This window comes from Plasmopara halstedii (genome assembly GCF_900000015.1).
Source record: "Plasmopara halstedii genome assembly, contig: Scaffold_323, whole genome shotgun sequence".
In the NCBI taxonomy this organism is placed as follows: Eukaryota; Oomycota; class Peronosporomycetes; order Peronosporales; family Peronosporaceae; genus Plasmopara; species Plasmopara halstedii.
Window position 1 is genome coordinate 1,020,892 of NW_020187244.1, and position 13,344 is coordinate 1,034,235.

At 42.9% G+C, this 13,344-nt stretch overlaps 3 protein-coding genes across 3 annotated transcripts; 1 reads left to right on the forward strand and 2 right to left on the reverse strand.

Annotated features, from left to right (window-relative positions):
- Nucleotides 1-2,172: 2,172 nt before the first annotated feature.
- On the reverse strand, nt 2,173-4,432 carry PHALS_15327 (uncharacterized protein). The gene has a single exon (XM_036407374.1). The coding sequence runs from the start codon at nt 3,735-3,737 to the stop codon at nt 3,483-3,485; it is 255 nt and encodes an 84-aa protein (XP_036263082.1). The 5' UTR covers nt 3,738-4,432; the 3' UTR covers nt 2,173-3,482.
- Nucleotides 4,433-5,635: 1,203 nt separating this feature from the next.
- On the forward strand, nt 5,636-8,946 carry PHALS_08694 (Anaphase-promoting complex (APC), subunit 4; the record flags this gene model as incomplete). The annotated part of the gene is made up of 8 exons (XM_024724090.1): nt 5,636-5,984; nt 6,246-6,343; nt 6,403-7,338; nt 7,403-8,050; nt 8,252-8,326; nt 8,420-8,510; nt 8,587-8,654; nt 8,728-8,946. 8 exons carry the CDS (start codon nt 5,636-5,638, stop codon nt 8,944-8,946), a joined length of 2,484 nt encoding a protein of 827 aa, XP_024575002.1.
- An 83-nt stretch (nt 8,947-9,029) lies between these two features.
- PHALS_08695 (potassium sodium hyperpolarization-activated cyclic nucleotide-gated) lies at nt 9,030-13,113 on the reverse strand (the record flags this gene model as incomplete). The annotated part of the gene is made up of 2 exons (XM_024724091.1): nt 9,030-12,557; nt 12,625-13,113. 2 exons carry the CDS (start codon nt 13,111-13,113, stop codon nt 9,030-9,032), a joined length of 4,017 nt encoding a protein of 1,338 aa, XP_024575003.1.
- Between the last annotated feature and the right edge of the window lie 231 nt (nt 13,114-13,344).

The window sequence follows — 13,344 nt, forward strand, 5'->3', positions numbered from 1 at the left end:
CGACCTTATACCAGAACAGTACGAGTGTAGCGGATCGCAATCCGCTACCCCAAGAGTAGTTAAAACTTTAACTCAAGGCAACTACACTCTTCCCTTCAGAATTAAACTTTATTTATCTGTTTATTTCCGGCAGAGCCGCCTATATCTAAAACCTTAGGTTTTCGGTGTAATCCACACATTTGTACGGTCACCATCTTGATTGACTTATCCATTCATACCAGGGTACGTGTAACCCCGTTCCACTTTGCCTTATCCCAAGGCTTGCTGCATTACATCACTGACCTACATGACACTCAATGTGTAATGTGCCTCATGATGGAGACGTATGAATATTGCAAGAGGCACAAGTACCTTTTGGATTATCATACTATTTGATGAGTGTGGCTCAGTATATAAAGGTGAGTAAGCACACATGTTCAAACATGCAAAATGTGTCACGAGTAAAACCATCGCCGCATCCAGCGGTATTTCTGGCCAGCTTGCTGTTTTAGGCAGAGTGCCTGCAGTCCATCTGTTCGAACTATCTTTCTATTAAATAAGCGCACGGCAATATTGGTATTGTGGTCTGTGTGGACTGTCTGAGCAAGATGACCATAAAACTGCTGCCAGTGATAATTTGACCGATAAGGTTGCAGCCAAGCTGATTTATGACAAAGCGTCTCGCCATCATGGCTTACCGGTAGCCATTGTATCGAATAGGGACCCGCACTTCACAGAAGTTTTAACCAATCAATTCATGATGATTGCCACAAAATAGGATTATGCACACGTTGGCTACCCACAAACAGAGTGTTAGACGGAACACGTGAATCGCGCTGTGGAGGGTAATCTTTAACAACACTCTGACGGAGGTAAATTAAGCTGCTTTCTCTCATTGTGTGTCCGTTGAAAACACAGTACATCCTGCTAAAGACATTTCCTTTTTTTGTATAACTGGTTTGGTAACTCCCCAGTAAAGTATGATACCACCAGAAAGAGGCTCAGTGTTAGTAAGGAGAAAAAGGGAGCTGTCGACTTGCTTATATCAGTTTGGCTTAACTTGGTAGCAAAAGAAGTATCATTTAGTCAATGAGACAGCGTGGTATGCGCAGGATGCGGCTGGCTAACTATACAATCAAAACCAACACGCCGATATCAACCAAAGACAGGTACAACCCACACGAATTTTGCGCTTTTCATGCCATTGATATTTACATATGCGGTGTTTGGTCTATAAGACCAAGCTGCGACCGCGTTACATCGGACCATTCATGGTAGTAGCAAAAAGTAATTGAGGTTTCGTATGAATATCACAACAGCACAAAGAGAATACGAACACACTCAACATTCTGTGTGAACTTACTGAAGTCATACCACAATCATGATTACAAGCCAGTCGGACATGAAGAGCTCTGCTGCAGATAAAATAGCATTTATCATCGCCTGAAGCTGAGTTACCCTTTGCTTATAGACAGTGACACGAATATGGGCCACCGAAAGCGACTCCAACCGGGCATTACGAAGGCGAGGCTCAGAGAGCGAGCCAAAAATCTGGCTCGTCATAGTCTCGAAGGCCCGCCGTTACTCTCGGAGAGAGTCGACGTACCACCACGGTTGAGATAGCTCTCGAGAACCACGCGGGGGGTCGACATCTGCTGGCACCACTCGATGAGCAAAAGCCGACCACTTACACGAAAAACCTCGGTATGCCACTGGGTACACTAGGTCTGTTATTGGCATCTGATGAATTGGAAGGTAGACTTATATTCAAAGAAGTCGTGTGAGCTTGAGGTTCCACTCCGGCAAAGTTGCTGGCCGCTTAGGACCCGAAGTACCTGCGGCCATCACCCCCCTTGGAGAAGAAGCGAAGTCGCTTATCGCCGCGCGCTTTCATGAAGTGTTGGGGACCGAATATGCGGTGAATAGTCTCCTCGTTCCATAGCTGTTACAGTTGACTTATTGAGTCGAGAGAGCTGTAAGGAACAGGAGCTTGAAGTGATGGGATTTACCTCGACGTCTGCACCGTTTTTTGCAAAGTCAAGAATGAGGTGTCGACTGAGTCTGATACTCAACGCCACTTTCGCCAGCTTCCAGTACCATAGTACATCCTTCATGGAAGATATGGGTTCTCTTGAATGCTGCTGCTCCAAGCGCAGATGATACATCTGGGAAGTGACAACGTGCGTGGTGAGAAGAATGACCTCTACGCGCTCGTTTCTGTATCAACATCTGTACACTTCTTAGACCTTTTGCGATGAGCCCAGCACTTCTGTTTCCATATCATACGGTTATCATTCCGATCCCACTATAAGCCTTTGTTTAAATTCAATATACTTACCTCTTGGTTGTCATTCCAGAAAGTCGCTCCTCTTCTTCATATTCGAAGCCTTAGAGCACGGTACACATCCCAATGATTTTTTTTTGCATTTAAAAAGTATACTCTTCTGTGCTGTAGTGAGGACCACAGTATGCTGATATTAAACCAGGTGCTAGACTAATCGCATCAAAAAGCTCTAGCCAAAGGTTATACATGCCTTTTTTAGCACTTCATGGTATCATTGTAAGAATGAGGCCAAGTTTTCGTCTAGATTCGTAAGAAATCGCAAGTGAAGCCATCACGCCTCAACAAATATATTTTCGTTGGTTACCGAAGCACTTCGGACAAAAGTGTCTGGACTTGTGTTGCATCCCATTTCGCACTGCATCCTTGACAGCCAAAATTTCAATCCATGTCTCGATTTTCTTATCATACCAAGCAAATTTGTATTACAATAAGCGTCTCGATTGACTGATCATAACGTAAATACATTTATAAAGTGAGCTTGGCGTCACCGAGCTCTTCATCTTGATTACGGTCCCAGGTGCCGATTTGACTTGAAAAATCTTGCAGCTGCAAGTTTTTTCAACAACGACTTATAGACAGATTGTGGTACTGTGACACAACTCCGTCTCCACGCACGCTTTTAATAAGAACTACTGTCTCAAAAAGCAGAGCCGGCGTCTATCAAATGCATATTTGCCGCCATTTTCAAACAAACATCACATTAAACTTTTTGCTTGAAACGACTGGCAACAAGCCTGTTTATGAGAGCTTGTATGGGTCCATTTCGCTTCTTCGCGCATATTCTCGCCGTCTTTGATGTCGTTTACTCATGCTTTTTCAACTCAGACTTGATTGCCTTCAGCCAGCATGACGCATCGTGTCTTGTTCGTAGCCTAATGGTTGATCATCGGCATTCATAAATTCACTATCGTCTCATATTTTTAGGTGACGGCGGCTTAGAAGTGGTCGTCGTTATCTGGAACACTGTTGATAATGAACTAATTGCGTGACCCTGCTGAAGGATTGAATGATGGCACATGGAAACATGATCTTTGCTTCACTAATTGCTTGCCGTGTCACTCCAAGTATGGTCAAAGATGGTTTCATGCCATGTTTTTGTAAAAAAACCATGTCAGTCTCGCTGGATCTGCTCGTCGATAACGGGTCGAGTTTGAGGCTGCTAGAGCGTCAAAACTTTATTATGTACATACATGTTTCCACTCTCAGGCCTGACATCCAACCACCACCACTTTTGTTCGTCAGACTGCATGAACTTCACGGATTGTGACTCCAAAACATAAACGCGTAAGGACGTACTCTTGATCTCAATTCTCACTTTCTTGCGGCGTTCTAGTGGCTGTTGATCAGAAAACAGCCCCCGTATACCAGTCAAATGAGACCCCAGCTGTTGCAGCATTCGTCTAGCCTTCTTCATGATGCCATATCATTCTCTTTGCTACTTCATTAATGCTGCAGCTGCTGGGGACAGTTCTTCTAGTAGACGACTTTTCTCAACTTTACGCGACTCGTTCACAAGTATTGTTCAAGCGCGAACACTTCATGCGGGCCCCTATTTATTTCAGAGAGCCTTATATACACATTGAACACTAAAGCAGCCTCTCTTTTTCTTGAGAAATTCCGACCACATATCAAGAGACTGAATTAACAATCAAAAGTAATAGCTTTGCTTCGTTCTTCCATTGCATTTTAATCTCGTCTAGTCCGTATAAAGTTGTCCATGCTGCTTCCTGGACATCGATCACGCGACAAAACCGGGTTTCCGCGTGCTTTATTTACATTTGAAACATAAGGCTTTGACAAGCTGCTTCGTTGTCTACGTTCTTGCCAATGCATATGGCTCATTTAACCGTGCCACAACTTTTACAGACTCTAGCAATTCAGAGCAATCTGATTAGCAAGCTCTATCTGATTTCAGCATACTAATCTTCTTTTCGCCTATAGCTTTTGCAGTGAGCTCCTCAAGAGAGTCTAAGGACTCAGCTTCAGACCTTGCGCAGCAAAAGTTCTCATAAAGGATCGTCGATTTAATTTGGAATGGGGTCGACTTAGTTATTACTCTATCAACGATCATAGCTCTCCGATGTGGAAAATGACACGTCTGCAATTCCCGCGTGTGTCACGTTTCTATCGCTGTTATTCAAGAGGTTGTACTCCAAATCTCCGATTTGATCACTTTTCCTATTACACTAGCTCTTTTCGCAAGTTTGGTTGACTATCGTTGCATTGACTACTTATTGTGCTTTTGATCTTGTACCTTATAAGTCGCTTCCATCGCGATTGACACATATTTATGTGAAGTATCTTGATTGCAAAACTCCCGCAAAGTCTCTCAAGCCTGCATGGCGAGCAAACTTTTGTGTTGAATTGAGTTCTTCACTAAAATACTTTTCACTCGACTATCGCTTTACTGTCTCTGTATGCACCTGTAAAGCCCTATCCAGCATCATCGCAACGCTCTCAATGGAGATGGTGACACTGAAAACGAAAATGAGAAGGTATCCTGAATGTAACCTCGATGTAACTTGATTATGAGCGGGTTCGTACCCCGGTCGTCTGGTCGGCTACACGCAGAAGCCATGTTGCTCATAAAAAGGCTTAGCTAATCCATTCTCTGCTCTAAAAAGCTAACTCTTTCTCTGAAATAAATACCCATTTTAGTTGTTAAAATATTGATGGCTACATCTGAACTCAACGTGCCCTCCATAATTGCAGTCGCTACATCTCAATTCAAGTGTGCGTTATCATCTCGTTCTCAAAATGGTGAGCAGTCCTGCGTACAAGCTGCTAGATTTTTTATAAACTGAACAGTTCAGACAATACTTTTATTATAAAATAATCTAACACGACCAATGTGAAGCATACCACTGTCTTAAAATTTTCTGGCAGCATTTATCCTGATCTACCACTTGATTATTGCGAAGAACATACGCGAAATATTTTTGCTCAAACTCACATGCAAGACTTACGGAAGAACAGCCCATGAGCGTCTTGATAAAGAGACAAAATGGTGATAAAATGTGCAGCAATTTTAAAATACAGCGTAAATAGATCGGTTAAATACTCAGTATTTAAAGTGCCGTTTTATGGCCCATTCTCTCAACCCATTTAAAGCAAATCCAAAGAAGCAATCTAATCAGCTCTGAGACGACAGTCTGGTCTCGCACAGCTCTTGTTGATTAGCTAAACCCTGAATCTAATTAGACTACATCCTGTTCGCGATAGTCTAAGCGACCTAAGTAATGCCTGTCTCCGCATCCTCATTCCAACTATTGCGCTGCAGCAATCACGTCAGCACCAATTCCACTTTTGATCATGCGACCACATGACATCATTCTTGCTGCTATTGCCGTCTTCTTATTCAGTGGCGTTGTGAATTGTGCGATAATGAACGACGATCGTAATCGTTTAAGAGAAAATACCCATGAGTCGCGAAGGAGCTCATTCAACATTCACGACATACACGATTTTATCGATTATTTGGAAGATATTGAGAAGGTGACCCACTATCACAATGAAATGCAAGAAAAATTTACTACGTGGTGTCTTGAAGACCATCATGGTCTTCATAAGCCAATTCGTGGAAAGAAAAACTTAAAAAAGAAGCGAAATCCGGTGTTGGAGGCGGCATACAACAAGTTAATGAAGTCCAAGCTTTCGCACGGTAGGAGGTTAGCTGATAATGATTGTATTTTTAAATAGACTAAAGAAACATCGCTCTGATCTTAACTAACTAATAGGATAGCAAAATTTAATGGCTTACACTTATTTACTTATGTGATGTTGCTCAAAATTGGGATAGCCCACTCTTAAACAGCTACAAATTAACGCTAAAAGAACTAAAAACCTGATAAATACTTTTAGTTATTTAACTAAATTTTAAAAAGTATCAAGACGACCATGGCGTCAAATTGCGCCTTTGTAGCACTGCAAGACCGATTTGTGAGCTCATTAGCGGTAGCTTGTTGCCCTACTATGGATTTAATTGCAGTTCTTACTCTCGATCATCATCTTCTTGTACATGTGCGTCATTTATACATAACGTGTCAATCTTTTGCAATGTATTTAATGATGATATGTAGCGTACAACCTCATGGCAGAAGTTGCTACACATTAAACCATCAGATGTTGGCTTTGAAATGGTTAAAATGGTTTGGAAACCCGATGGTCTTCAACTTGCTGTTGGTGGCAACGAAGGAAATGTGGCAATTTATGAGATAGAGTCAGGAGAAAGTCTACCAAAAAGACGCAGTAGTTTCTGTCATACAAGTTCTATCACCGCAATGGATTGGATCTGTGTACAAGTTTCCGGTTTTGACGCACAAAATAGCCAGCGATGTCGAAAAAGTATTGCTTCAAACTCTCAGTCTAAAGTTCAGTTTCAAGATCGATCAACTCGCTTTCTAGAGGATTTGGAGAGTGAAAGTAGAGCTGACAAAACAGTTTTAGTCAGTGCAGATGAAAAAGGATTTATTGCTTTATGGTGGTATGGAAGAGTGCTGATGACGCGTTTTGATGTGAGCAAACATTTCACTGAGGAAGAGTATAGAGTTATGGAAACAATGGGTTACCAGCGGGAGGAGTCGAATGGTTTTTGTATTGAAAAGGTGAATCTTGCCCCGGATTTTTCCGTCTTGTTGATTATAATTGTATTTCGCAGTCAGACGAACGAGCTAGAGGATAACGCGATAGAAGGCCAGTCAGGAAAAAAGATACAACGGGTGCTCACTTTAAACATGAAAGCAATCCAGTCTATCTATGAAGACATGGATTTCGTGGCAAGTACAGTTGATCGTAATCACTCAATTGTGACGAAAATTTTTGCCGGTGGTCGCCAAATGGTCACGGAATGGAAAAATGCTATGCGTCTTTTTGAATTAAAGGTTGGACTCATGGGGCCACTCTATGAGAAGTACGCTTGCGAGGACTCACCACAAGCAGACATGCTGTCCTTGGCTGTGACTGGTATTACTGCACCTGCGTTAGCCCAGTACTTTGCGCAAGATATTCAAGAGATGGTAAGAATAATCTGCAGGGAAGCATCATTAAAAAAACTAACTTGCAGTACTCTTGGTATGCTAGAGCGTACATCGCATGCAAAAAGCGCTATTTGATGGATGTGAAATTGTAAGAGTGCTTGCTGATGAAAATATGAAGAGTGACTTGGTCAAATTCCTATTTCTTGTGTCGGAATTACGTGGTCATCTCAAGTGGGATTCACAGACTTATGTGAACGCAATCGGTATCAAAGTAGATGCTCTGGATGATCTGGTGCAGATCACGCAGAATCTTCTCGTGGAAATGGAGACACTGACGCTGGCGCTACACGAGACTCGCCAAGACTTTTCTTTATTCTTTCAATGGATTCTCGAGCGTATTCGTTTTCACACAAGCTCTTCGCAATCCGAAGGAAACACAAGTTCTCATGCTCGCGACGCGGGAGGTTCATCCGGTACAAAATCGCTTTTAAACCTGCGGCGTCTTTGCGATTTCTTAGACCACGCGGCTCAAGTCGCAAAAGAATTTAGAAAACATCAACAGAATGGTGGTGTATATACAGTTGAAACTACATTTGGAAATTCAGTGTCACAACACCTATCAATGGAATCAAATACACAGACGAATGAGGTGATGAATACCTCGACAGGTTGCCTTTTCCTCATTCACAGTCTTCAGGAAACATGGTTCACTATGCTTGATGCGATCGGTGGAAGACTTGCAAGATCGGTTGTACGGGAAAATAGTGGATGTTTTGGCTGCATCACCAGCTTTGAGGAATGCCATATTCGCTTTCGTCAACCTTTCCGCTCAAAGAATCTTGATTACTTGGATGATGTTGAAGACAAGAGAAAAGAAGAGGATAATGAAGATGAGGAAAGTGATGACGAGGCTGTAGATTGGCACGCCTTAAAACATTTTGGACCGATGCAGAATACTTCTGATTGTGATTTTACAATTTTAATTGGATTTCGACTACGATCGGGTGATTTACTACTGGTGAAACAGGTAGATTCTGTACACGCGCAACCTTTTCGCTTGGAATGGGAAATGGCAGTCATATGCTTTTCAAAAAACTCTCTGAGATCACTTAGTTGCCAGGGATTTGATTTTTATGGAGATGTATCAAATAAAAGACCAGAACGACTTGCTTTCGTCGTCGATCATGTAAATGCTGACCAAGTGCTTGAAAGTACGTTTTCTGATGGAAAATGTTGATATTATGTTGTCAACGCTAAATGACATGTGCTGCTGTTGAAATGTGTCAGGATGGCTTTATCTTCATCAATACGATCATATTCATTTCTCACGCTTTGATCCCGCAGCTTTTCTTGAGGTAAATGCTATCATCATATTTTTCGACGCCATTGTTGTCGCAGAATACTGATACGCCCAAAATTGTACGTTAGTCTGCCAAAATTCACGACCAAAGTCACACGTTTCAACTTGACCAGCTTCGAAGGAGAAAAGTTGCTTCGTTACCTGCGGTACACTCTAACAAAGGATCGACTTCTGTGATTGCAACCGCGTCTCGTGGTATTTTGTGCATTATTCTTTCCCCAAGTCGATTGATTGTATACGATGCAGAAGATGACGAGGATGAAGAGGAGAAAGCTGGTTGCGACTAACTGATAAGTTACACTACGAAAAACTGTTGTACGTCGTCAGTGCCTTTGGTAACTTTTTGCGTGAAATTTGATGTCGTCCGAGCTCACCTAAATCCTTCTTTGCTTAATAGATCATCAACAAGTTCAGTAACCTCATCTTCGCGCGTGGACAAGTAGCGTTCTGAAAGCTGACGCTGACTTCTATTGATTTTTCGACTGTAGTCAATATAACTGACTACATTTGAATCTCCAGCAGAGCTCGTAATCGTGTTGTTAATGTCTGACGGGTACACAAATGAAGCCGAGACAGCCGGTCGTTCGGCTGATACTAAAGCATCAGATAGTACGATGTCTGGCCCACCAAGTATTGAATGATCTGGTAGCGAGATTGGAAACTTTCTTGGATTTTGAACTTCTGAAAGTGATGATGGATTTGACAGTTGTTTGATATCTGCCATGTGCTCCATCACCTCGACAGTTGTTTGTTCCTGGTCATTGTTGTGGCAAAGACTCGTCTTGATTTCACCAGCTGCGAATGCTGCTGCAGCAGCAGCGTTAGTTGGGTTCTCAAAGGTAGTTCCAATTGGTTTAGCAAAAGACGAGTGCCTTCTTGCAGGCATGTATTCTCCATTCACACTTGCTCGAATGATTTCGTCATCACACCCACGGCGGCTTATATTGATCTCAGCGACTCTATCTCGATCCAAAGTGGTGAGTCCGATCGCGTCATTATTGTGCCAGCCAGGTACAATTTTCTGCTGTCGTGCAATCGACTGGATAATCAGTGAGCGAATTTCATCCATAACTCGCGGATATTTGGCCTCAAATTCATCGAGACATTCACGCGGTAATAAGTACGTTCCTGTAGGTCGCATTGCATACAAGTTGTACCGTGCTGCGGTTTCCGTCAACACTTCTTTGTACCCAAAGAATTCTCCTTCATATATCTTAGCAATTGAGCCGTGATGATCCGCAATGATAGGACTAATCGATTGGCTTTTGCCTCTTGGTGTCGTCGCATGTGCTTGTGGCACTGGAACATAATGACGCGTTTTTGCAATTACGGCACCGTTCATGATAAAGAAAATACCACTGACAGGATTATCCTGATAGATCAAAATGTCTCCTTCCATGAAAAATTGTGGTACGAGTCGTGGTAGGATGAGCGTAAGAAACCATTTTGGTTTCTTGTCGAAAAAACGGACCTTCGACACGATGCCTCCATTTAGATGCAAGACAAGTTCATTACGCAGTGAATAGCTCAGAGCGTCAAAGAGCGAATTCTCGACAAAAAACGTTTTCTCAGCATCCACAAATCGTAAATGCTCTTGACAAGCCGCAACAAATTCCGACGATACCCCGCGTTCTTTGATGTAAGCATTTACTCGTTGGACCATCTTATGCTCTCGATTCATCAAGCTCTTGGAGTTGCTAGCCACTTCGATGACAGTACCTACTACATAAGCAAACAATGTAGTACCGCCGATTAATACCAAGATGCAAAAGCCTTTTTCAAGGTTGTTGACAGGATAAATGTCTCCGAATCCAACAGTTGTCATTGTTGTGATTGCCCAATAGATACTGGCGATATACTTAGATAAGATCGAATCTGGATCTTCGAAATGTAAATTTTCAATTCCCCACCAAGCATCATCAGCAGGTCGGTCTGCTGATATATAATACCAAAAGCATCCGACATAATGAGCAATGATCATCACGGGGGCTAATAATTTCAAAAGTCGGACAGTGTCAACATTGATATCAAACTCGGCCATCCATTGGGAATTTCTTTTGATCAATTTGGACAACCGCATGAGTCGAAGCAGTTTGATCAATTTGAGCGTACGAATGAGACGTAGGGATGCAAAAATATTGCCCGTCGCAGCTGCCTCGACAATGAAGTCAAAGGGTATTGTGGAAGCTACGTCAACAAAAAAAGTAGTTTTGAGATAATGTCGACGAATTTCATAGCGATCGACAATTTCCACTCCCATATCATCGACGTATGTGGTACAAAAGCTAAGAACGACATCTATTACAAACAGCACGTCAGCAATTCGATCCGTGGCATAAAACGCGAGCACGTCTTGTACATTAAAAGCAATTCGAAAAGGAACTGTAATTGCCGTAATAGAGACCAAAATTCCCATGACAATATCCCATGCAATTCTCGCTTTAGCATAGTGCCGAATTACAGACCAGTGGGTCACTCTGTCATCACCAGCAACACTCGTGTCCATTCTATTGATAAGATCGGACGACACTGTGTGAAGACTGATCGTTGAATTTGACTTGCGACGTCGTTTGTGCAGATACGGCCCTCCCCTAGTAAAGGCTTCGCGTCGAATCGTACGCTCTGAGCGCTTTCGCTGGAGTGCACGCCTTCCACGTTTCGCACACTCTTCGTATCGCTCTCCGACAATGACAGCGAGATCTTCAAGATATTTGTGAGCCACTGGACACTTTCCAATCGCTTCGAGCAAATCATTGCTATACATTGCATACACCTCTGTCTTCAAGGCGGAGCGAAAGGTGTGAGTGTAACGTCTACGAGCGTTAACGAGATACTCAATGCCGCAAATGTCGCCGGGCGACAAAGAACCGACAACTAGATTCGACTGCACGGTTTCCACAATTCCTGATGTCAAAAAATATAATTCTTCCCACACACTTTCGGCATCAACAAGAACTTGGCCTGGCCCCAGAACAATTGGTCGAAGCCGGGGAATTGCAAACACAAAAAACTCAACCGACGTCATTCCAAAGAAAGAAAATATTTTGACAAACGACTCCATTGAGGCCGCGAGAATTTCGTACTGAAGATTCTTTGGGAACTGTTGCAACAAGAAACCTTCATCAAATACGGTGCGACGGCTCCAGTGAAACTCAAATTGCGAGATCACACGTTGTCGAAGACGTCGTGGAATGCTCCGTTTGATTAAAAACTCCTTTGCATCTTGTAGCTTTTGCTTCAGCATATTGCCACGAGGATTATAGTTCTCCGTAAGCATTTGTATATTAGCAATGATCATACCAACGCTTATGGAGCCAAGACAGGCCACAAATATTGAATACAGCCGTTCTCCGTCCGTAACTCCGTAGATGTCACCGTACCCTACAGACATCATGGTATTTGAAACCCAATAAAAGCTCACGAGATATGGATGTTCAAAGCCTTCTGGTTCGCTGTGCGTAACCCAATTCTTACCCGTGGGATCCCACGTATAAAACATATACCACCCGCACGCGACAAGATGAATGATAAAAATGATCATAAGCAAGCTCTTGATGGTTTGCAGTACATGTGCATTAAGAGCGTCAACTTGTAAGGCTTCCATTGTACGCTTTAATCGCAGCAAACGCATGAGTTTCAGCAGCCGAAATAGCCGAAAAATGCGAATCAATTTAAGTGTAAGCAGTGAAGACGATGCAATGGTCATCACTTCCATAAATTGCTCGAGAGGTATAGTCGATGCCACGTCAAAAAGAAACCAACTGCGTAAATATCGCTTTCGAACCTTCTGAAGCTCAAACACTAAAATGTCTTCTTCAAAATACCCAGTGAAAAAATTTAATATCACGTCTACAGCAAAGCTGCTATCGAAGAGATAGTTAAGATATTGCTCCCAAGCCTAAAAGAGAGATCGAGCTGAAGTCAGTATACATTGCGAAGAGATCGTAGCAATATTCAGCCCTTACCGCAAGCTCAATACCAAAGCCGATACGATACGGAATGAGGATGACACTATACGCGATGATGAATCCAATCCAGATATCCCATCGGACTTTCCAAGTGGCTCGAGGCTGGATAAACCAGCGACTGTATGTGATCCTGTCTGCACGTGCAACTGGAACGAGACCATTTCGGCGACCTCGGCGTGGCGCTGAGAACAGTGCAGAATTTGAAGTCGATCTTTGTAGCTTGCGTTTGCGTGGTCGGCCTTTTGCGATGGAACGTGCACAATCTTGAACAAAATTTACCACAGAAGCAGCTCGATCAAGAGAGCGTGAATCGGTAGCAGAAGAGCGTTGTGATGAAAGACGCGTGTCTCTTACACATGATGCAGTATTAGCGCGCGAGCCATCAAGACTAGATTGTGTAGGCAATTGATTTGCCAACGAAGGTAATTGCACCGTCGCAATATCTTGAACCTTTTTACGCATAGGATAGATCAATGTGCGTGTCATGGACAAGCGAGATTTTTTAAATCACTTGTCGATCACCGACGGCGCGTCGAATTCTTTCACGTCTCCAAGTAACAGCATACAATAATCAAAGAAACCAGCATCCACCGATCAGAACGCCACAATTTACGTCCGTCTAGCAGCAGGTAGAAACTTACACTTGCTCAAACCAAAGGAGTGCGTTACATCATGCAATATTCATGGACAATTATAGCTTTAGACTGACGACTTATG